Source organism: Atractosteus spatula, chromosome 11 (genome assembly GCF_055471065.1).
Source record: "Atractosteus spatula isolate fAtrSpa1 chromosome 11, fAtrSpa1.hap1, whole genome shotgun sequence".
Taxonomy (NCBI): domain Eukaryota; kingdom Metazoa; phylum Chordata; class Actinopteri; order Semionotiformes; family Lepisosteidae; genus Atractosteus; species Atractosteus spatula.
This window is the reverse complement of record NC_142716.1, coordinates 49,917,405-49,941,762: the sequence shown is the minus strand read 5'-3', so window position 1 is coordinate 49,941,762 and position 24,358 is coordinate 49,917,405. Positions and strand designations below refer to the sequence as shown.

The 24,358-nt window shown below is 57.6% G+C and overlaps 1 protein-coding gene across 1 annotated transcript; it reads left to right on the top strand.

Moving 5' to 3' along the window:
* Window positions 1–33: 33 nt before the first annotated feature.
* On the top strand, window positions 34–23,863 carry tbc1d16 (TBC1 domain family, member 16). The gene is made up of 13 exons (XM_088927464.1): window positions 34–455; window positions 7,355–7,561; window positions 7,663–8,110; window positions 12,938–13,132; window positions 13,337–13,484; window positions 14,109–14,273; window positions 14,596–14,744; window positions 16,434–16,568; window positions 16,677–16,863; window positions 17,107–17,286; window positions 17,969–18,115; window positions 18,584–18,830; window positions 23,514–23,863. Exons 2-13 carry the CDS (start codon window positions 7,387–7,389, stop codon window positions 23,531–23,533), a joined length of 2,196 nt encoding a protein of 731 aa, XP_088783590.1. The 5' UTR covers window positions 34–455; window positions 7,355–7,386; the 3' UTR covers window positions 23,534–23,863.
* Window positions 23,864–24,358: the final 495 nt, after the last annotated feature.

Sequence of the window (24,358 nt, the reverse complement as noted above, 5' to 3'; positions counted from 1 at the left end):
CAGCTAGCAGTCGGGACCGCTGAGCCGCGACCCCGCGATCAAGTCTCTCATTCGGGAGTGTGGGGGCGGGGGGCTGTGTCCTGGTGCTGCTGTAACAGCAGCCCTGACAGCGGCCGGAGGAATCAGCCGTAGCCGTCCGGACCGGGCCGGACCGGGCCGGGCCAGTCCGCCAGAGGAGCGGGGGCCGCCGCCGCACCGCCGGCTCTCCCTCCTCCCGCTTCCACGCCCGCAGGATAAGGAAGCGGATGCGCATCCCGGAAGCGGCGGATTCGGGGGGCTGGGTCACTGGCGAGCAGCGTGCGGGAGAGCCTCGCGGGGAGAGCGGCGCGGCACGCAGACAGGCACGCGAGACCGCCGGCGCAGGAGGGAGGGGGGCTCACGCGCCGCTGGGACAGAGCAGACCGGAATCCGCGCGGCCCGGGACACGCGTGGAAGAGCCCTGCTGGCACTGAGGGGTGAGCTACCGACACTCCGCGCCGTGCCCGTCCGTGCGGGGCGGACAGGTGTAGTATGCACAGAGCCCCGGCGCTTCGCTCGGGCTCATCTTTAATTCACTCGCTGGGTGTAACGTTACATAAACAACCCCCACGAACTCCGCTCGTGACGGTGCCTGCTGCTGCGTGGGTTGCGAACTAGCCCAGGGGAATTGCGGCGTGAGCCGTGACAGTTAGATCTGGGGTGAACGGTGGGTCCGAGGAGCAGGGTCGTGGGTGCAGAGCGTGGCTCAGACCTAGAAACGACTTAAGTTCGTTTGTACGAGGAGTGGAAGGCAGATGTTGTTAAAAAGCACGACCGGGGTTGCTCTCTGCGCATGTTCCTGCACCCCGTGTCGAGAGGCGCTCGCACCCCCGGCCCGCAGGCAGGCCAGTCCGGGTCCGCAGGCCGGGCAGCGGGGGAGGGCGAGCGAGGCAGGCCGGGGGAGGGGGTTCGCCTGCAGACGGGGAGGAAAGGGGTCGAGTCCGCGGCCGAGGTAACAGCTGCGGCGGAGACGGTCCAGATGAGAGCTGCTGCTGAGGCGCGGTGTCCTGGCTGCGGGCTGCTGAGATCAAAAGCCAAACCGGTTTGTCAAACGGAAAAAATCTGCAAGTCAAACGATGCGCTGACTTGGTTATCAACTGTCTGACTGGGCTGCAGGGAGAGAGAGCAAAGTGGCTTCCAGGTGTGCGCTGCCTCTCTCTGTACACAGCCCTGTGCCCTGAGCGCTGCCTCTCTCTGTACACAGCCCTGTGCCCTGAGCGCTGCCTCTCTCTGTACACAGCCCTGTGCCCTGTGCGCTGCCTCTCTCTGTACACAGCCCTGTGCCCTGTGCGCTGCCTCTCTCTGTACACAGCCCTGTGCCCTGAGCGCTGCCTCTCTCTGTACACAGCCCTGTGCCCTGAGCGCTGCCTCTCTCTGTACACAGCCCTGTGCCCTGAGCGCTGCCTCTCTCTGTACACAGCCCTGTGCCCTGTGCGCTGCCTCTCTCTGTACACAGCCCTGTGCCTTGTGCGCTGCCTCTCTCTGTACACAGCCCTGTGCCCTGTGCGCTGCCTCTCTCTGTACACAGCCCTGTGCCCTGAGCGCTGCCTCTCTCTGTACACAGCCCTGTGCCCTGTGCGCTGCCTCTCTCTGTACACAGCCCTGTGCCCTGAGCGCTGCCTCTCTCTGTACACAGCCCTGTGCCCTGTGCGCTGCCTCTCTCTGTACACAGCCCTGTGCGCTGCCTCTCTCTGTACACAGCCCTGTGCCCTGTGCGCTGTCTCTCTCTGTACACAGCCCTGTGCCCTGAGCGCTGCCTCTCTCTGTACACAGCCCTGTGCCCTGAGCGCTGCCTCTCTCTGTACACAGCCCTGTGCCCTGAGCGCTGCCTCTCTCTGTACACAGCCCTGTGCCCTGTGCGCTGTCTCTCTCTGTACACAGCCCTGTGCCCTGAGCGCTGCCTCTCTCTGTACACAGCCCTGTGCCCTGAGCGCTGCCTCTCTCTGTACACAGCCCTGTGCCCTGTGCGCTGTCTCTCTCTGTACACAGCCCTGTGCCCTGAGCGCTGCCTCTCTCTGTACACAGCCCTGTGCCCTGAGCGCTGCCTCTCTCTGTACACAGCCCTGTGCCCTGAGCGCTGCCTCTCTCTGTACACAGCCCTGTGCCCTGTGCGCTGCCTCTCTCTGTACACAGCCCTGTGCCCTGAGCGCTGTCTCTCTCTGTACACAGCCCTGTGCCCTGTGCGCTGTCTCTCTCTGTACACAGCCCTGTGCCCTGAGCGCTGCCTCTCTCTGTACACAGCCCTGTGCCCTGAGCGCTGTCTCTCTCTGTACACAGCCCTGTGCCCTGAGCGCTGCCTCTCTCTGTACACAGCCCTGTGCCCTGTGCGCTGCCTCTCTCTGTACACAGCCCTGTGCCCTGAGCGCTGCCTCTCTCTGTACACAGCCCTGTGCACTGTGCGCTGCCTCTCTCTGTACACAGCCCTGTGCCCTGTGTGCTGCCTCTCTCTGTACACAGCCCTGTGCCCTGAGCGCTGTCTCTCTCTGTACACAGCCCTGTGCCCTGTGCGCTGCCTCTCTCTGTACACTGCCCTGTGCGCTGCCTCTCTCTGCACACAGCCCTGTGCCCTGTGCGCTGTCTCTCTCTGTACACAGCCCTGTGCCCTGTGCGCTGCCTCTCTCTGTACACAGCCCTGTGCCCTGTGCGCTGCCTCTCTCTGTACACAGCCCTGTGCCCTGTGCGCTGTCTCTCTCTGTACACAGCCCTGTGCCCTGAGCGCTGCCTCTCTCTGTACACAGCCCTGTGCCCTGAGCGCTGCCTCTCTCTGTACACAGCCCTGTGCCCTGTGCGCTGCCTCTCTCTGTACACAGCCCTGTGCCCTGTGCGCTGCCTCTCTCTGTACACAGCCCTGTGCCCTGAGCGCTGCCTCTCTCTGTACACAGCCCTGTGCCCTGAGCGCTGCCTCTCTCTGTACACAGCCCTGTGCCCTGTGCGCTGCCTCTCTCTGTACACAGCCCTGTGCGCTGCCTCTCTCTGTACACAGCCCTGTGCCCTGAGCGCTGCCTCTCTCTGTACACAGCCCTGTGCCCTGTGCGCTGTCTCTCTCTGTACACAGCCCTGTGCCCTGAGCGCTGCCTCTCTCTGTACACAGCCCTGTGCCCTGAGCGCTGCCTCTCTCTGTACACAGCCCTGTGCCCTGTGCGCTGTCTCTCTCTGTACACAGCCCTGTGCCCTGTGCGCTGCCTCTCTCTGTACACAGCCCTGTGCGCTGCCTCTCTCTGTACACAGCCCTGTGCCCTGAGCGCTGCCTCTCTCTGTACACAGCCCTGTGCCCTGAGCGCTGCCTCTCTCTGTACACAGCCCTGTGCCCTGAGCGCTGCCTCTCTCTGTACACAGCCCTGTGCCCTGTGCGCTGCCTCTCTCTGTACACAGCCCTGTGCCCTGTGCGCTGCCTCTCTCTGTACACAGCCCTGTGCCCTGAGCGCTGCCTCTCTCTGTACACAGCCCTGTGCCCTGAGCGCTGTCTCTCTCTGTACACAGCCCTGTGCCCTGTGCGCTGCCTCTCTCTGTACACAGCCCTGTGCGCTGCCTCTCTCTGCACACAGCCCTGTGCCCTGTGCGCTGTCTCTCTCTGTACACAGCCCTGTGCCCTGTGCGCTGTCTCTCTCTGTACACAGCCCTGTGCCCTGAGCGCTGCCTCTCTCTGTACACAGCCCTGTGCCCTGTGCGCTGCCTCTCTCTGTACACAGCCCTGTGCCCTGTGCGCTGCCTCTCTCTGTACACAGCCCTGTGCCCTGTGCGCTGTCTCTCTCTGTACACAGCCCTGTGCCCTGTGCGCTCTCTCTCTCTGTACACAGCCCTGTGCCCTGAGCACTGCCTCTCTCTGTACACAGCCCTGTGCCCTGAGCGCTGCCTCTCTCTGTACACAGCCCTGTGCGCTGCCTCTCTCTGTACACAGCCCTGTGCCCTGAGTGCTGCCTCTCTCTGTACACTGCCCTGTGCGCTGCCTCTCTCTGTACACAGCCCTGTGCCCTGTGCGCTGTCTCTCTCTGTACACAGCCCTGTGCGCTGTCTCTCTCTGTACACAGCCCTGTGCCCTTTGCCCTGAGTCCTGTCTCTCTGTACACAGCCCTGTGCCCTGTGCCCTGTGCCCTGTGCGCTGCCTCTCTCTGTACACAGCCCTGTGCCCTGTGCCCTGTGCGCTGTCTCTCTCTGTACACAGCCCTGTGCCCTTTGCCCTGAGTGCTGCCTCTCTGTATACAGCCCTGTGCCCTGTTCCCTGAGTGCTTTCTCTCTCTGTACACAGCCCTGTGCCCTTTGCCCTGAGCGCTTTCTTTTTCTGGACTCAGCCCTGTGCCCTGTGCGCTGTATTTCTTTGTACACAGCTCTGTGCCCTGTGCCCTGTGCGCTGTATTTCTCTGTACACAGCCCTGTGCCCTGTGCGCTGCCTCTCTCTGTACACAGCCCTGTGCGGTGTCTCTCTGTACACAGCCCTGTGCCCTGTGCGCTGCTTCTCTCTGTACACAGCCCTGTGCCCTGTGCGCTGCCTCTCTCTGTACACAGCCCTGTGCCCTTTGCCCTGAGTGCTGTCTCTCTGTACACAGCCCTGTGCCCTGTGCCCTGTGCGCTGCCTCTCTCTGTACACAGCCCTGTGCGCTGCCTCTCTCTGTACACAGCCCTGTGCCCTGTGCGCTGCCTCTCTCTGTACACAGCCCTGTGCGCTGCCTCTCTCTGTACACAGCCCTGTGCCCTGTGCGCTGTCTCTCTCTGTACACAGCCCTGTGCCCTGTGCGCTGTCTCTCAATGTACACAGCCCTGTGCCCTTTGCCCTGAGTGCTGCCTCTCTGTACACAGCCCTGTGCCCTGTGCCCTGAGCGCTTTCTCTCTCTGTACACAGCCCTGTGCCCTTTGCCCTGAGCGCTTTCTTTTTCTGAACTCAGCCCTGTGCCCTGTGCGCTGTATTTCTTTGTACACAGCTCTGTGCCCTGTGCCCTGTGCGCTGTCTTTCTCTGTACACAGCCCTGTGCCCTGTGCCCTGAGCGCTGTCTCTCTGAACACAGCCCTGTGCCCTGAGGGCTGTCTCTCTCTTTACACAGCCCTGAGCGCTGTCTCTCTCTGTACACAGCCCTGTGCGCTGTGCGCTGTCTCTCTTTGTACACAACCCTTTGCACTGTGCGCTGTCTCTCTCTGTACACAGCCGTGTGCGCTGCGTGCTGTCTCTCTCTGTACACAGCCCTGAGCCCTGAGCGCTGAGCGCTGTCTCTCTCTGTACACTGCCCTGTGCCCTGAGCGCTGTCTTTCTCTGTACACCACTCTGTGCCCTGAGCGCTGTCTCTCTCTGTACACAGCCCTTTGCCCTGAGCGCTGTCTGTCTCTGTACACAGCCCTTTGCCCTGTGCTCTGTCTCTCTCTGTACACAGCCCTGTGCGCTGCGTGCTGTCTCTCTCTGTACACAGCCCTGAGCACTGAGCGCTGTCTCTCTCTGTACACTGCCCTGTGCCCTGAGCGCTGTCTCTCTCTGTACACTGCCCTGTGCCCTGAGCGCTGTCTCTCTCTGTACACAGCCCTGTGCCCTGTGCGTTCTCTCTGTACACAGCCCTGTGCCTTGTGCCCTGAGCGCTTTCTCCCTCTGTAGTCAGCCCTGTGCCCTGAGCGCTTTCTCCCTCTGTAGTCAGCCCTGTGCCCTGTGCGCTGTATTTCTCTGTACACAGCCCTGTGCCCTGTGCACTGTCTCTCTCTGTACACCGCCCTGTGCCCTGAGCGCTGTCTCTCTCTGTACACAGCCCTGTGCCCTGTGCGTTCTCTCTGTACACAGCCCTGTGCCCTGAGCGCTGTCTCTCTCTTTAGACAGCCCTGTGCGCTGTCTCTCTCTTTACACAGCCCTGTGTGCTGTCTCTCTGTGTACACAACCCTTTGCCCTGAGCGCTGTCTCTCTCTGTACACAGCCCTGTGTGCTGTGTGCGGTCTCTCTTTGTACACAACCCTTTGCCCTGAGCACTGTCTCTCTCTGTACACAGCCCTGTGTGCTGTGTGCGGTCTCTCTGTGTACACAACCCTTTGCCCTGTGCGCTGTCTCTCTCTGTACACAGCCCTGAGCGCTGAGCGCTGTCTCTCTGTGTACACAACCCTGTGCCCTGTGCGCTGTCTCTCTCTGTACACAGCCCTGAGCGCTGAGCGCTGTCTCTCTGTGTACACAACCCTGTGCCCTGTGCCCTGTGCGCTGTCTCTCTCTGTACACAGCCCTGTGCCCTGTGCGCTGTGCCCTGGACCTTGGTGATACCTCACCTCACTGGGGCTGCAGGCTGGAGCCTTGTGGTATTTGGCTTAAACAGTTAAAAAGCTGTTTCTGCCTCAGTGCCAGCAGCAGGTACCTCATGGGCGCCGGGGTCCTGTTGGGATCCTCCAGGAGTCACTGGGAGGACTGGGCTGCCCCCCTTCTCCAGACAGGAGAGCAGACTCCCGCTGCACAGCACTGCGCTCCGCTGCCAGGTGTTCCCTCCAGCCGGGCTGGCACAAGCCGCTGCAGTAGGAGAGACGCCCCTCTGCCACAGAGGGAGGGGCGGCGGGCGACTGGAAAGGGGGTGTGTGCTTCCGGGAGTTAGGGTGACGTTACTCCTCCGGGCCCCCAGGAAGGGGTGGGCCCCTGCTCTGTACCAGGCCCGGCCCGGGCCAGCCCGCGCCATGGGGGGTCAGGGGGTCAGAGGTTCCTTACAGACGACTGGCTGAGCCCAGCTGAGTGTTTGTACACGGAGTGCAGGGGGGAGAATGGGGGAGCTGTGCAGGCGATAGCCAGGCCTCGAGCAGAGGCCTGTGTCTGGAGGCTCAAGGCAGCTGGGTTTGAGTCGAGTCAGAGTGGACTCCCCTCAGGAAGCCCGGAGGATGCCGAGGCCTGAGCGCCCAGCGCCTCGGTGGGCAAGTGGGAGAGGGGCGCGGCTCCTGCAGCGCTCAGACGGGGGCTGGAGCCGAGGCAGAGAGGGTCTGGGGGGACGGGGCGGCAGGGGGAACAGGCAGGTCACACGGCCGTCTCCAATCACAGCCACAGCCCAGTCAAACAGGGAGGCTCCGTGCTGCGGCCCCACCCTGCCTGCAGGGGGCAGTGCAGCGACACGCTGCCCTGAGGGACACAGGTATTTTACCGCTGTGAGTCAGAGGGCGCGGGCTGGTTTCGTGACCATGTTTCTGTGGCTCTCCCTCCCGGTGCCGAAGCGCGTGGGCAGGCTGGCCTGCTCGCCCCTGCGCTGGGGCAGCTGTGTGAAGAGCTGCGTGGGGTGCGGTTGCGCTCTGATTCGGGGGACCCTTGGCCTCCATCTCCCATCACCAGGGTGTGGCAGTGTGGGGCCCTGTGCCAGCCCCTCTCTGAGCCAGCCTGATGTCCGCCTGTTTCTCTCCCGGGCAGAGGATGGAAGGAGAGTCCTGGCCCTCCAGGACATGTCTCTGGGTCGGCTCCTGCGACGCGCCTCCTCGAAGGCCTCTGACCTCCTGACCTTTAACCCTGGCTCAGGCGGGTCACGGGCTGTGCTGGATGGCGAGATCATCTTCTCCAAGAACAATGTGTGCGTGCACCCCACCGAGCCCCTGCCCGGCCTGGCTGAGCACCACCCAGGTACAGCACCCCGACGCCCGCCGGCGGCCTCCGCGCCCCCACCCCGAGAGCCGTGCACGGGCAGCTGACAGCCCGGGCATCTCTGTGCCTGCTGCCCGCAGGGTACCTGTGTGTGCACCTGGAGAAGGACGAGACGCTGGGCACCACCCTGACTCTCACCTGGGTGCCCAACTCCCGCATCCAGCGCCAGGACGAGGAGGCCCTGCGCTACGTGACCCCCGAGAGCTCGCCCGTGAGGAGGGCGCCCCGCTGCCGGGCGCGGCAGCCGCACAGCCACCCCCCGCGGCCCCCGCCCACGGCTGGCGAGGAGGGGGAGGGGCAGGAGGCCGCGGAGGGGCAGGGGGCGGGCGCGGGGGTGTGCGTGGAGCCGGAGGAGGGCGGCGGCGGCGGTGAGGACGAGGGCTCCTGTGACCTGTCGGCGGACGAGGCGAGCCGGGACAGCACCCTGGGCTCCGACTCCGACACCTTCTCCTCGCCCTTCTGCCTGTCCCCCGTCAGCGAGGCGCTGGGCGAGAGCAGCAGCTCCGTCTTCCTGGACAACGAGAGCAGGTGAGCAGGCCTGGGCAGGCCGGCCTCGCGTGGCTTCGTGCTCTGATCCGCAGCGCGCAGCTCCAGCGCTGCTTCTTGAACGCGCTTCTGGTGACGGGCGAGTGCGTTAATACTCACAGGCGTTCAGGGCTGGACGTCTCCCCAGTCCCCACACATGGGCACTGGTTTGTCCACGACACCTCTCGGGATGCCCAGCAGGCGGTAGAGCTGCTGTCCAGTCCCACCAGCAGATCCGGGTATTTTCAACATTTGTTTGCAGTCACTGCACAGGTCTGGAGTTACCTGCAGGCCAATCTGATCATAAACAAAGCAAGAGTTTAACAGCCAAGGCAGAATGAAGTCAGGGCTGGGCCATTCTTAATCGAGCACATTATCTTCCAAATTCAGCAAAATGAGCAGTTTCTCGTTTCCAATGGCCAGGGGCTTAGAGGAGGCAGTGCAGAGAGCTCCAGAGGCGGGCGAGTGTCTTGTGAGAACCGTCACTTGTCTGCGATCTGAGTGGGATGAAAATCCCTTGATCAGCAACTGGCACAGTGACAGCCAACGGTGTCGCTTCTGACCGTCATGTAAAAAACTGGCAGAAACAATAATTGAGCAAGTTGCATCTTATTTAAACCGCATTGCTTTTTGAAAACGGATTGTGCATCATCCAGGGGGTCTTATTAATTTCCAGGATTCACGTGTTTAAATGTCACAAAGCCAGATGTACAAAAGATCGCTTTGTGATCTGTCAGAGCTGCAGGATGCATATGAACATCTGTAGTGAGCTTTTCCAAGTATTTTCAAATGAGTCACAAATCAGTTATTTTGACAAATTTTGGTTTCAACATGAAGACATTCTTACTCCAGGATTCAGACACCTCCAGATATCAATGACACCCAAACCCACACACAACTTTTCCAGTTCAATTGATTCTCCACTAGAGTTTACGCCATGGGCCACCTATCTAAAATATCATCACGCACAGCATTAAATCCTCCTCCTAGAATTATTTCAGAAAATCTAAGGCTTGTTTTACATTAACTTCTGATTCCTGAAAAAATGTCTGGTTTGCAATCTGCTGCAATCTACTACTTGTAGCATTTACATGAACAATTATATATTGTTTATCAATATCAACTGTTTATCCATCTACCAGAGTGCATTTCTCTTTGTTCGGAGGTGTATCGTTACTGTGAAGAATGTTGTCTGAATGGCCATGGGAAAGCCAGATATCAGCTCCTCATTGATTCCTCCAGAAATTACCATCTGAATGACTTGCATGTGTTTCTTGTATAAAGACACTTATTGCTGGAGCTCGAACGAAATCGAGGAGTTTTCCATCAGAGGCCGGAGTGCAGATGCGTGGAGGGTGTGCCTGCAGCCCCACTCTCGTCCTCCCTAACCTGCAATCATCTTCTCTGATTCACAGCTTTTTTCTACCTTTGTTTTTCTATTTTCTTAGAGAATTCCTGAGCAGTGCTTTGGCAAAAATAATAAGAGAGATCACTTTATTAGCCATATACAAGTTGTCTTTTCGCAGACCCCAGCTTGCTCTCCATGAGACACACAGACAGGGAGAGAAGCTTGGGGTCAGAGCGCAGGTCAGCCATTTATACAGCGCCCCTGGAGCAGCTGGGGTTAAGGGCCTTGCTCAGGGGCCCAACAGAGTAGGATTCCTCTGCCGGCCGTGGGATTCGAACCGGCAACCTTCCAGCCACAGGCGCAGATCCTGAGCCCCAGAGCCACCGCGCCGCATAATAGTTTTACTCTCCTAACCATTTCTCTGTGATGCACATGAGTGAGCAAAACTACCTGCTCATTCTAATCAGCACGTTTGCCTGAAACCTGGGTCTGTCCTGTCATTCTGTGTGGCTCCCAGGCAGCACTGTAATAAATATACACTGGGTATGAAAGCTACTGTACAAGAGACAAGTAAATCTCCCCAGAGTCTCCCCAGACCATTGTTAACTGGCATAATTGCTGCTTAAAGAAATTCATATCAGCTAATTGATCTGAGGATCTCATTCTGCTGCTTTTTCAAAGAAGCCAAGTTGGCAGATTCCCCTACCTGGCTGGGCAGCTTGTTCCTCACTCCCAACACCGTCTGTGTGAAGAAGAGCCTCCTGTTCTCGGTTTGAAATGCTCTTCCTCATCGTTGACACTGGGGTCTGGTTTGCGTTTGTCAATTAAATGTGGAGCTGTTGGTCTGTACTGGGATCGGACCTGTGACTGCCATATCCAGCATCTGAGGTAACTGGTTACACAGCTGTGACCCCTAACTCCACACCCCGTGAATCCAGCTGTTTGGCTGTGACCCCTAACTCCACACCCCATGAATCCAGCTGTTGGGCTGTGACCCCTAACTCCACACCCCATGAATCCAGCTGTTGGGCTGTGACCCCTAACTCCACACCCCGTGAATCCAGCTGTTGGGCTGTGACCCCTAACTCCACACCCCGTGAATACAGCTGTTTGGCTGTGACCCCTAACTCCACACCCCGTGAATCCAGCTGTTGGGCTGTGACCCCTAACTCCACACCCCGTGAATCCAGCTGTTGGGCTGTGACCCCTAACTCCACACCCCGTGAATACAGCTGTTGGGCTGTGACCCCTAACTCCACACCCCGTGAATACAGCTGTTCGGCTGTGACCCCTAACTCCACACCTCCAGGAACATGTGCCCTGAGAGCTGTATATACAGACCGTGAAAGCACAGGTGGATTAATGCGATGTGCCGTTAGCTCTTGAGTCTTTTGGGGTGCTCTGCACACTTTTCACTGGTCCCCCCAGCTGTTTCCTTTCCCCTTCTTTCCCGGCTGATGTAGAGGCGGCAGATCAGGGGCTCTGGCCAGCTCTCAGGACAAGACCTGTCTCGCCCCGGAGCCCAAGGGCGCAATCAGTGGCTTCTATGAATTGATCCGCAGGACCAGGAAAGCCATTGCTGTAGTAAACAGATTGAGGGATCCCTGGGGGGCCTGCTAAGTTTGTTTTTTGGGGGGGGGGCTGTGAATGTGGAACTGGTGCGTGTGGGTGAGTCGGTGCTTAAGATCCGCTAGGAGCTTTAACTGCTGTTTCAGCGAAGTGTTTTATTTTAGTGAGGCCACTAGAGGGCGCTCAGAGCAGCGGCCGTCTGTGCTGACTGTCCGTGCGGTGCAGTTACTGGGAGTGACCAGGAGGCGGAGCTAGAGGGACAGAAAGCGACGGAGGTGCAGTTAAGTGGTGAGGAGGGAGACTGATTCAGACTGCAGGCAGACAGAGCGGCTCGGAATCTCAAACCGGGATCAAACACGCCGGATGAACATTAATATTTTTCTTCTTAACCATTATATTGTATATTGCGTGTTTTAATTTGAGCTTTATAGTGCTGCTCCTTAATCCTTAGCAAAAAATTAAATAGCAGCTGAAGTCTTGTTTTTGTCTTTTTTAGTTCTTTACAGTTAAGTGTGTAAAGTGTCCCTTCAGTGTACAGGAGAGGGCCGGGGGGGGCACCCAGCTCTTCGACTCTCGGGCGGGGGGGGCAGGTCGGTCTGTCCTGCTGGACGGGGGGGGGGGGTGCAGGTCAGTCTGTCCTGCTGGACGGGGGGGGGCAGGTCGGTCTGTCCTGCTGGAGGGGAGGGGGGGACAGGTCAGTCTGTCCTGCTGGACGGGGGGGGGGGAGAGGTCGGTCTGTCCTGCTGGACGGGGGGGGCAGGTCAATGCGTTCTGCTGGAGGGCAGTGGCAGCAGCAGCCTGTGTCCTTCAGGGCTGAGCAGAGACAGGATACACTCAGGGCAAAACAGTCGGGATTAGAGGGCAGAGAAAATTAAACCACAGACAATTTGATTTCTGTCTGTCGGGCTTCCTTTAGAGAGGAGAGAGGGAGGTGTATTTAGCAAGACAGGAGCCTGGTCTGTGAAGAAGACACAGTAACACCTCTTATGATCTCTGGTGCAGAAACAGCTGAGTGTTTGCAGCTCCAGGAGCAGAGAACACTGACAGCACTGGTGTGAAAACAGCAACATTGCAATTGAATCAGGGTCCTGCCTGCGGCCTCATCGGCGCCGTTCCCCTCGTCTTGCACTGCTGGAGAGCCGGAGGACGAGCAGAGACTGACTGCAGCCCCGTTACCTTCACTGACAAGAGGCCTTGAATTAACACCTCTGGCCCTGGCTATGGGAAGGGAGACGCTCACTGTACTGGATTTGAAATTTAAGTTCTGTTAAACTGCCTTCAGCTCGGTTAGAGGAGGGACATTCATGTCCACAGCTGTTGTGCAGCAGGGAATGGTATCGCTCATTGTAGCTGCTGTAGAGTAAAAGTCCACTGGAGACCTTGTGTTGAGCAGAGGAGTTTATTGTATATTCGGCCGAAGAGAAGCTCCTTCCCTGCAATTATAGGAGGATGGTTCTCACAAGGAAAGTTACAGCTGGAATTTTATACATTTATTTGATGTGGAATACAAAATGCCTCAAAAAAGTCTCAAAAAGAAAAAAATTAAATCCTTATTACTTTCTATTGGTTAAGCAAACTTCTACTTTAATCAGAAGACGTCTGCATAATTGAACTATATCAGTGTTTTCTATAAGCAGGTAGTTGCAATTGGCCTTCTACACCAAAACAATTTCGTTGGGATTCTTAAAACAAGCATTCTTTGTGTCTGCAGGCCCCTGGTCTTATCAGCAGCTGATGCTTTAATGTTGCAGCTGGTGTTTTGCTGAACATGCTGCACAGAGAAAGCATTTTTAACCCTTCACTACTGTAGGACAGCTTCGCCTGTGGACCTGGGATGTGTGCCCAGCCCTGACCCCGGCGGCTGCCCGTCACGTGATGAATGACGGGGCCGTGTGCTTGTTCGTGTTGCCCAGGGACATGTGCGATGACTCCATGACCCACTCCGCCAGCTCCGCCTCCAGCCTGGACAGCCACGCCCCCTCGCTGGAGAACAGCCAATCGCAGAGCGTGCGCTGGGAGGAGCAGCAGAAGGTGCTGGCTCTGGAGCAGCTCTGCGGCGTTTTCCGGGTCGACCTGGGTCACATGAGGTCACTGCGGCTCTTCTTCAGGTCAGGCCCGATGAACACCTCTGGGTGCTGCTCGATGATGTCGCACAGCAGCTTTCCTGTTTTTCCAGGGCTTCACTATGTTTTTCAGAGTGATCTGCCACACTTTCCAGTGTGTTGTTTCACTGTGCTGGTCCCCTGCTGCAGCACAGTTACCCCCCGGGGGGCGCTGTGCCCTTGCTGAAGCCACGTTGCGCTGTGTTGCAGTGACGAGGCGTGCACCAGCGGGCAGCTGGTCATCGCCAGCCGGGAGAGCCAGTACAAGATCCTGCACTTCCACCACGGCGGCCTGGACAAGCTGGCCGAGGTCTTCCAGCAGTGGAAGTGCTGCCGGGAGACGCAGATGAAGGACCAGGTGAGCCTGCGGGCGGGGCTGGCGAGGCAGGGGCAGCACCTGGCCTCTCCACTCAGGTGAGCGCACAGCTGTGCCCACACTGGCGCTGAGCTGGCAGGGGGAACAGGGGCGCGTTCCGGGCGTGGTCGCAGTTTGGCGCGTCGGTGTTGTCGGCGATGAGCCGGTGTGAGGACAGCTGTCTGTCCACCTGCGTGCGTGAACGGCCCCTCTGTCCGCGTCTCAGTCTGCAGCCGCGCGTTGGGCAGAGCGCCGTGCCATTATTAAATGTTGTCACGCCGAGCAGCGACGGCCCGTGTGCCAGCTGTCAGTCAGGCGTCCGTCTCGCCTCCCCGGCGCTCCTGCCTGAGAGCTCCGGGTCTTAAGTTCCTCTCACGGCCGCTTCCCTAGGGAAACTGGGCCCTGCTGTTCGTCGGCAGAGCTGCGGGAGGAGGGGTGTTAAAGTGGCGCTCTGTCCCCTGCACTGGGAGTCTCAGGTGCGATAGGTCTCCACTCCTGGAGGGCCACTGTCCCGGGCCGGGCCTTCGCTCCAGCCCAGCCGTCCAGGTGCTGCTGCTTTACAGTGTGGCCCCCCAGGCTGGGGCCGGAGCTGGGGCCCCTTGCGCTCAGAGTCGGTGTGGTTCCCAGGGGGCGGATGAGAAGACCTGCATGCAGTTCTCGATCCGCCGGCCCACGCTGCCCTCGACGGAGACGCACCCCGAGGAGAGGCTGTACCGCCGGCTCGACGTCGCCACCTGGCTGAGGCACCTGAACGAGAGCGGGCAGGTGGAGGAGGAGTACAAGCTGCGCAAGGTGAGGCCCCTGTGCCGGCAGGCAGTCCCAACGGTACCGTCGTTCAGCCCTGATTTAGTTTTACCGCGCGTTACTACGTTGCCCTGGCAAAGGTCCTACCGGCCGGTCCTGGGATGAGAGTTCCAGGGATGTGCACAGGCGTCGAGAATCTGCAGCGATCAGTCCGACTGCAGCCGGGCTACATCCCGACCCCAGGCCGGTCGACCCGGCTGTGACGAGTCAGTTCGACTGCTGCTGAAGTCGGGGCTGCTCTGTCGTCACTGTGGCGCTGGGTGACTTGATAAACTGCTATGACAGACGGGCTGTTCTACCCCCCCCCCAGGCGATTTTCTTCGGCGGTGTTGACCCTGCGATCCGCGGGGAGGTCTGGCCCTTCCTGCTGCGCTACTACAGCTGCGACTCCACGTCGCAGGAGAGGGAGGCGTGGCGGGTGCAGAAGCGCGCGGAGTACCAGGAGATACAGCAGAGGAGGTGAGCAGGGGGAGGGGCTGCATTCACTGGGCAGGGCTAGGTGCGGAGGGGGCGTGGTTCCTTGTGGAGAGAAGGGGTGAGCACAGGGTGGAGACAGCAGGGGGTGGGGCTCTTAGCAAGGGGAGGGGCTACAGGCACTGGGTGGAGCCAGCCTCCCAGCTGAGCCCTGATTTAGTTCAGGTGGGTAGCTGTGTCAGCATGTATAGAGCCAAAAACAGCCCTCGGATCATCAACTCGACCAGGAACTCCCGGTCTCACAACCTCATTCCTTTGGTGCTTCCCGACCACCCTAACGCACTCTCTATCCCCGGGACCATTATTAACAACTACTCCATTTTACAGGGCGATCCCTCCATCGGTACCCTTTTTTCTAGCCGCCCAATCATCTCATACCGCCGACCACCCAAATCTACGTAAACTTCTAGTTCACAGCTCCCCTGACCGCCCTCACCAATCATTCTCACCAGACACCTTCCCCTGCAACAGAGCTCGCTGCATCACCTGTATCACCAAGTAGTTTGAATCTCGGTTTAACTTTGTATCCAAAGGAACCAACCTCCAACAGCCCACTATCCCCACTCCCCTTACTGGGACACTGGGTTGGAAATTCCTGTCCAGAAGGAATAGCACCACCTACTGGTCCATGAACACCTCTAACAGTAGCAGCCGGTTTCCCTTGGAGGTCTCATACCCCAGTACTGACCAGGGCCAGCCTAGCAGAGCCTCTGGGGTCTGATGAGCACAGGCCATGAGACAGTACTGCTGCTGTCTTCTCCCATTATTTCCTGTCTGTCAGGGCGAGGGGCTCCAACTCCATTCCTGGAATTATAGAACCTGGTTTTCGTTCCAACCACATTCGCTGATACATAGGTGGTCTAATTATTTAATTAAATGTGTAATTGTAGCACTTCTAACTGGGCTCAGAGGTGGTTTTTAAGTAGCTGTGCTTTTAATGAAGTGAAATTAACTGTTCAAAACATATATATGGTTCGTTTAGAAAATAATTAGGTTAATTGTTTAGTTAACAAAATGCAGAAGACCTTAGGCCCAAGTCTGAGAGCCCTGTGTGAGGGAAGGCAGTGTTTTAGGTGAACAGCGTTGCTGGGGTTCTTTGTGTGCACTGTGAGTGAAGGCTAGTGGCCAGAGCCTTTGGTCTAATCCGATCTACTCTGGGAATCGAGCAGCTGAGGCCTGTCCACACCTGGTCCTCTGACCCAGAGTCCATTCAGTCCCTCTGATGCCCCTCTGAGGGCCTGGCTAGGGTGCCGGGGGGCAGGAATGTTGGGGTCGTGCTCTCAGGGAAAAGCTCAGGCTGTGCAGGGATTCTGCTTGCAAACAGACACCACAGAGTTGCTCAGAGTTGCATCAGGCCTTCTGTTTTCCTCCCGGCACTGGGGGACGGTAGCAGCAAAAACAAACAACTTAATTAAATCAGCTCCTCGTTAGCCTCGTTAGCGCAGTCTCCTGGCCCCGTGATGCTGCGATTCAGCAGCAGCCCCTCTGAGCTGCAGTCAGCCTCTGCTGGGCTTCGGTCTGGGGACAGTCTCCTGCTGGGCTTCAGCCCCACCTGTCTGTGCGTCTCGAGCTCCACGCAGGAGCGGGTCTCAGCCCGCTGGCTGTGCTTCTGCGCAGGGAGGCAGAGCCTCTCCAGTCTCACTCCTTCTGCCTCCCCTCTCGGTCCCCTGCCAGGCTGTCCATGAGCCCGGAGGAGCACAGCGAGTTCTGGAGGAAGGTCCAGTTCACGGTGGACAAGGACGTAGTGCGGACTGACCGCAGCAACAGCTTCTTCAGGGGAGACAACAACCCCAACGTGGAAATCATGAGGTGAGGGGCATCCTGACGGGCGGGGTCCCGCAGGGTGGGGTCTGTCTGGATCCCTCAGGTGGGTCAGTCTGTGTCCAGGTGGGGTCAGTCTGGCTCTGTTCTCCGCAGGCGCATCCTGCTGAACTATGCTGTGTTCAACCCGGAGATGGGCTACTGCCAGGGCATGTCGGACCTGGTGGCGCCCCTGCTGTCAGAGGTGCAGGACGAGAGCGACACCTTCTGGTGCTTTGTGGGCCTGATGCAGAACACCATTTTCATCAGCTCGCCCCGCGACGAGGACATGGAGAGGCAGCTGGTGAGGCTCAGGCTCCAGCCAGAACACGCACACCCCACTCGTGTGTGTGTGTGTGTGTGTGTGTGTGTGTGTGTGTGTGTGTGTGACAGTGCAGTGTGTCACAGTGACGCTGTGTGTGTGTGTGACAGTGCAGTGTGTCACAGTGATGCTGTGTGTGTGTGTGAGACAGTGCAGTGTGTCACAGTGACGCTGTGTGTGTGTGTGAGACAGTGCAGTGTGTCACGGTGACACTGTTTGTCCCAGATGTACCTGCGGGAGCTCCTGAGGCTCATGCACCCTGGGTTCCACCAGCACCTGACCCAGCTGGGAGAGGACGGCCTGCAGATGCTGTTCTGCCATCGCTGGGTCCTGCTCTGCTTCAAGAGGGAGTTTCCTGACGCAGAGGCCTTGCGCATGTGGGAGGCCTGCTGGGCACACTACCAGGTAATCACACCTACAGCAGGTGCACCATCAGGTAACCACACCTACAGCTGGTGCACCATCAGGTAACCACACCTACAGCAGGTGCACCATCAGATAATCACTCCTCCAGCAGGTGCACTACCAGGTAATTATACCTACAGCAGGTGCACTACCAGGTAATTATACCTACAGCAGGTGCACTACCAGGTAATCACTCCTACAGCAGGTGCACTACCAGGTAATCACTCCTACAGCAGGTGCACCATCAGGTAATCACACCTACAGCAAGTGCATCATCAGGTAATCACTCCTACAGCAGGTGCACTACCAGGTAATCACACCTACAGCAGGTGCACTACCAAGCAGTCACTCCTATAGCAGGTGCACTATCAGTTAATCACTCCTATAGCAGGTGCACTATCAGTTACTCACACCCACAGCAGGTGCACTATCAGTTACTCACACCCACAGCAGGTACACTATCAGCTAATCACCCCTATAGCAGGTGCACTACCAGGTAATCACTACCAAGATGCAGAAGAGACCCTACAGTGCCTGTTTCTGACACTGCTCCACGACGAAGGCAGCACGCTCTGTTCTGATAACCTCACACCCCCTCTCGCCTCGAAACACTGGCTTGGCATCTTCTCCCCAGCCCCCCGCTTTGACCAACTGACCAGGCGCCTTCCTGTCTCCCCCCCAGACGGACTACTTCCACCTGTTCATCTGCGTGGCCATCATCGTGCTGTACGGCGACGACGTGACCGAGCAGCAGCTGGCCACCGACCAGATGCTCCTGCACTTCAGCAACCTGGCCATGCACATGAACGGCGAGCTTGTGCTCAGGAAGGTAGGAGCTGGACAGGGCAGCAATGACCAGTAACCGTGGATAAAGGAATGTGTCTATACATGATTGTGATGATGATCACAGGGCAGTCAGTCCAGTTGGTCAGTGAGTGATTGAATCCATTGAGAGGCAATAGTCCCTCACAGTGATGGTCTGGCCCAGACTGAGCTCGCTGCAGGCACATAACAGCAGAACGTACATCCCTTTGACTCGGCTTTACTGCATCTGGACCTCCTCCTGCTGCCCCCTGGTTCCTTTCTGTTTGGGTTAAATAAAAGCTTTCCTGGCTTCTAACAGGTCCAAGGGGTGTGGAGATCTAGAAGGAAAAAAGCAGGGAAATCTTAAAACCAGAAGAGTAGAATGTGAACAGTTGAAGTCATTTTGCTGTTCCCTTATCTTTCTTCCTGATAGCTGACTGTGACCCCTCTGAGCCTCTCTCTCTCTCTCTTTCTCTCTCTCTCTCTCTCTCAGGCCCGGAGCCTCCTCTACCAGTTCCGCCTCCTTCCCAGAATCCCCTGCAGCCTGCACGACCTGTGCAAGCTCTGCGGTCCAGGGATGTGGGACAGTCGCTACATCCCGGCGGTGGAGTGCTCGGGAGAGCACGCCGATTCCCAGAGCTGCCCGTACGGGGGCACCCTGGGCGAGCCCTCCCCCCGCCCCCCCTCCTCCTCCAGCGAGGGCAAGAAGGGCTCCAAGACGAGGGACATCTTCAACTTTCGTAAGCAATCCTGAGTGGCGAACAGCAGGGGGCGCTGTGCAGGACCCCACCACCACCACACACAGCACTCTGCTTGGGCTGTTTGTTTGCTGGGCTGCTGCATTGGCAACATCGGGTTTCGCTCTGCTTGGAAATTTGGGGTCTTTGGGATCTGCTTCTCGCAGGGCAGTGTCTGGGAATCCGGATGGCCTGTATCGCACATCTCTGAGCCCAGCGACGCGACTCTCTGTGCGGCTGCAGCTGCCGTGGCCCGTTTCTCTTGTAAGGGCGCGCGGGTGTCGCACAGGGTCGTGTACTTTTCAGGACCTTGACGTTACAGCCCTCGGCACCCCAGTATCTGCTGGGTTCTAATCCAGCACAGCTTCAAGTGCTTAATTAAACCCTTAACGGGACTGTGGACCTCCAACGTTAGACCTATTTCTTCTTTCTTTTAGTCTTATTGATAACACTATAAAATCGGTGTTTGACAGTCGGCCATACAGCGTGACGACGAGAGAGGTCAGATGTGTGTCTGTATTTAGGGGTCCTATGTGGCGCGAGACTGGGACTGTCTGAAGGTGCTCGTGCCCTGGACTCAACCAGGCCGCCAGCTGCTGAAGGCCACGCCCACTGCCGGAGGGGGGGCACTGGGGGCACCAGTCAGTGTGCAGAGCAGCAGGTGGGGAGGCTTTGCTGGGAATCCTGCTGCGGTTGGGGAGGGGACGTCGACGTGCACCCTGTGTCCCGGGTCACCGACCTTCACCCGGACGGACAAGCTGGACTTGTAACAGCAGACTGGCTCTTTCCTGAGTGGGAAGAGGTGTCGCGCTCAGATCAGCCCTGCCTGATCGCTGGCGTCTGGGTGAGGGGGAAGGAGCACACTTGGCCTTTTTGTCTCTGTTTACTCCAAAACTCGACAAGGCCAGACCTGGATGCTGCAGAGGAATAAGAGCGTCATAGCAGGACGGGCGCCGAGGGGAGGCTGCAGGGCTGGGACAGGCCCGGCAGGGCCCCAAGCCCAAGAGCGGCTCTGCCTGGCTCACGAAGCTGCCGTTCAGGCTGCTGTTTGTCGGGGTCAGTCAGGGTGACGCATTGCAGCTGTGCGACACATGAAGACACACGGGGAAGAGCTGACTGACTGCGGGGCAGGGCTGCGCTGGCCATCGCCGTGCAGAGACGATCCCCCCAATTTCCCCTCATCCTGCCTCCCTGTCTCCAGCCCGGCTCGGGACGCCTGCGCTCTGCCCCTCGCTGGTGTCGCGGGGGCTGGGTCTGTGGGCCTGCAGGGCTGCCGGGCTCGGGCTCGGGCTCTTGCGCTGCGAGGATGAGACGTGTCCAGGGCAGCACACGAGCTGCTCCGGCGGCAGGCCGTTGAGTTCATTCGAAATTTATTTGGAAAATAAAATTGAGCATTGTAGGAAAGCAGTGCCGTTACGACGCAAGGTCTGTGAACTCGGACAGCAGTCTTTTCCATATAGGGTCCCAAGGGTGCTGCCCAGAGCCTCCACTGGGTGAATCTCACACCCTGTTCATGCTGAAGCGCAGCCCAGGCTGGTAGCACTGAGATCAGTGACCTCGTCTACTGAGGCGCTCACCACAGCGCCCACAAACGGGCACGAGCTCATGGTCACCACTGGGAGCAGGCCACATGGCGCCTCTAGTTCATCCGGCTACTACTATCTAACATTTCTGAGAGTCTCCTCCGGCAGTTTCTTGAATGAAGCCAGGGTATCGGCATCGACAACATGGAAGAGTTTTTTGTTTCCGGACTCCCACAACTCTTTGTGTAAAGAAGGGCCTCCTGTGTGTAGCCATCGCCCCTCTAAGACACACTGGTGCTTCAGGGACACCCTAAAGGGTTAAATCCGCTCAGCACGCGGTGTCAGACCTGAGAAACTGGCAGACCCCTCAGAGACACGTCGCCCCAGAGCGAGCTGCTTGATCGCGAGTACCCCCGAGTTCTCCTTTCAGAATCATGGAGCTTCTCTGGAGAAGCCACAAAACACAGCTGGTGTGAGAGAGGACGACCTGTGTCCCTGGGAAGAGCACTCCTCCTGTGTGGACCAGATTAAGATTAAAACAGGAATTTAATCCTTGGTGGATTTGGGGATGGTCTTATTCTGCGGGGTGTGAGAGGTTGTAACATCAAATTCCAACCTGGGAAGTAAAGGGAAAATGACTTCACTTTTCTTAATGCAACTCGGCTGTTAAGAAACATTGCACTGTTTCACTTTATTGCGTTTTTGCAAACGAGGGCATCGGTGGTCCAGCAACGCATCTTCGGGGTTGGAGAGTTTGCAGCTCCCCCTGCAGGTGACCGTGTGTGGCGTCGTCCGCGGAACTGCTCCCTGGGCTCCGGGACCCGTGGTGGAGCGGTGAGGAGAGACCGAGACGGAGGGATCGTCCGCGAGCTGGGGGTGGTGGGCTCCCGCAGGTGTCACTGAAATCAGTCCCAGAAATCCCTGCCGCCACTCGGGCAGCTCTTGGGGGAACCGGATGGTCGTCGAAGCAGGTCTGGGCCGGAGCTCGGAGGGGCGTTAGAAGTTGGTGGCAGAAGGGTTGTGAGAGGAAAGGCCATAAGGAGGCGTGTCCGGATTGGCGGCGGGCGGCCTGGTGATGTCCTGGAGGGGCAGCAGGGGCAGAGAGGGGTCACAGGGGGACTGGGGTGTAGATGGAGTCATCAGCTGGCAGCAGGCAGGCCTGTGTGTGGTGTGCGCGGGCAGGCCCAGGCTGCAGTTGCTTTGCGGTGTGTGATAGCATCGGTGGTCTAACTGTAAGGACGGTATCAGGGGGGCGACAGGCACAACCTGCCCTGGCCCTGGGCAGATAAGCGTGCGTGCGCACGCACAATCAGTTCCCCAGCAGCGGTGCACGAGAATGAGGCGTGTTTGTAGATGTGTGTTCATGTGATGGTGCACATGTGTGCATCTGTGTGGTGTGTCTGTGTGTGTGTGAGAATAGCTGTGCCTGTGTGTGACTGTAGGGTGTTTTGTGTGTGTTTGTGTGCTGTGTGTGTGAGAAATTCTGTGCCTGTGTGTGACTGTAGGGTGTTTTGTGTGTGTTTGTGTGCTGTGTGTGTGAGAATAGCTGTGCCTGTGTGTGACTGTAGGGTGTTTTGTGTGTGTTTGTGTGCTGTGTGTGTGAGAATAGCTGTGCCTGTGTGTGACTGTAGGGTGTTTTGTGTGTGTTTGTGTGCTGTGTGTGTGAGAATAGCTGTGCCTGTGGGTGACTGTAGGGTGTTTTGTGTGTGTTTGTGTGCTGTGTGTGTGAGAATAGCTGAGCCTGTGGGTGACTGTAGGGTGTTTTGTGTGTATTTGTGTGAAATGCTGTGTCTGTGTGAGTGAGTGTTGGGGAGATCAGCAGCTGGGCTCCTCCAGCCTGCCCAGCTCTGTCCTCCATGCTTCTGCAGCTGCCGGAGTAGAACAGGGCAGGGCAGGGCTTGGGCCACGTTGCAGTTGTTGTTTAACGATCAATTAGCAGACAGCGGCGGCACGCGGGGGCGATAATGAGTGTGGAGAGGGCAGGGTGGTGGGCAGTGCCCCATTGCCAGGCTGCTGCGGAGCTGATGATCCAGTCTTGGCTCAGGACAGGGGCACTGACGCTCTCCGGCAGCGCAGGGCTGGCTAGCTGGCCTCACATCTCACAGATCATACTGCAGAATTAAAATCACAGCTGTTACTGTCACATTTCTGCTTTTTCAAGACTGTCTTTCCATGGTTGCACAAAAATCTTGCTGCGTTCCTGCAAAAAAAAAAATGTTTTCATATTCTGAGCACTGTAAATCGACAAGGAATCCTATGGAGGGGTTTCCCAAGACAAATGAAGGATTCTTCCAGGAACTATGAAGGTATTGTTTGTGCGCCAGGCCTGGCAGCGGAGGCTGAGACGGTCATAGAGGGGCGTCACTCCCCCGGAGGGTGTCTGGGTTTCTCAGGGCTGTGGGAGCTGGGAGTGGCTCTGAGGCTGAAGGAGGACGTTATCAGTAAGAAATGCCCCCAGTACAGGGGCATCTTGAATCTTTGTTGGAGCTTTTTCCAATTCCCTATTTTTAAAAAAGTAGATTCGTTGACTTGAGGGGCATCCTCAGTGCTTGCTTTGGCACTCGGCAGGCTGGACTGAGCCCCGTGTCACCCAGGCACTGCTCTCCCAGCTCCCAGCTGTGTGTGGGGGCTCTGTCTGTGTGCCAGCTGGCTGGCTCAGGTGAGGGCAATCGGTACCACAGCCAGGTGTGACTGCCTTACTTACCTACAGGCCTTTGCTTTGGCACACCTAGGCCTGGGTGTCGTCCAAGGGCAGGTTGAGTTCTGTGATCTGAGCCCGAGTGCTGTCATGAACCACTGAGGGGTCGTCTGTGAGGGACACTGCTCTCCTGCAATCAGAGCAGAGCCTCAAGCATGGGGCGGTGCTTCCTGTGATGTGTTAATAGACGATTGGCTTGAAGGTTGGCGGGGTCAGGGGAGCCTGCCTACACTTCCTCATTCTCCCCGTGTGCGGTCGTGGGTTTCTTAGCTGTGGGTTGAGCTGTGAAGAGCACACAACTGGCGATTCCTAAACGGTGTGTACAGCAAGAATAACTGGCGGCTCTGATTTAAAAACAAACATAAAGGTCTGTCTGCCTGGCTGTGAGAGGCTCTTCTGCTTCTCTCTTATAACAAAGGGAACTTGGCACCTGTTTTTTTATTTTGTTTGTTTGTGTAATTTCAGGTTTAGAGCTGCGGTTCTAATATAAGTGAAGGAAACTCTTTTAGGATTTTGTGGGAGCCGATTGCACTAAAGAGTCCTGGAAAGCACAGAGTAGAACTGAAGACAGGCCCGTGCCCCGCCCATGCCCAGCCACTCCCCAGCACCGAGATGATCATGAAGGAATCTGACTGTATTACTGCTTGAAGGCCTATAAAACACTGTTATGTAAAAATACAAATATAAAAGTGTTAAAATTACAAAAACACAAATGATTGTTCATTGCTTTTCTACACTTAATTCACTATCCTGTCCTGTAATAATGACCAAGTATTATGATTTTTTTTTCAATAAAATGTGAAAAATACCACACCTATTCCAAGAGCTTGCTCTGCGTATTTCCTCTTGGACGGCCCTGTTCCTCGTGCGGCGCGGTTGAAGGGGAATCTCGGCTCCGGGTTCCCCTGTGGAGTTCTATGGTGGCACCGGAGCCAGGCGCAGTACAGAAGATGGACTTTTAGCTCTTTCTCATGTATCACTTCTTCCAGGACATTCATCCTCACTTGCTGCTGCTGATATACTGGGAGGTAATGCTATGGATTCCATCCATCAACTTTCGAACCACTTTATCCAGTACAGGGTCACGGGGAGGCTGGAGCCTGTCGCTGCAAGCAACAGGCACAAGGCAGGGTACACCCTGGACAGGACGCCAGTCCATCACAGGACACACACAGACACAGACATGGACACGCACACCAGGGCCAACTTCCCCAGTGCTTCTGAATTGAGATGAAAACAAAAAGTCTAATAAATGTTCAGGTGGGGAGCTGCATCAGCATGCGTAGGCTGCAAAGGAACAAGTAATAGGT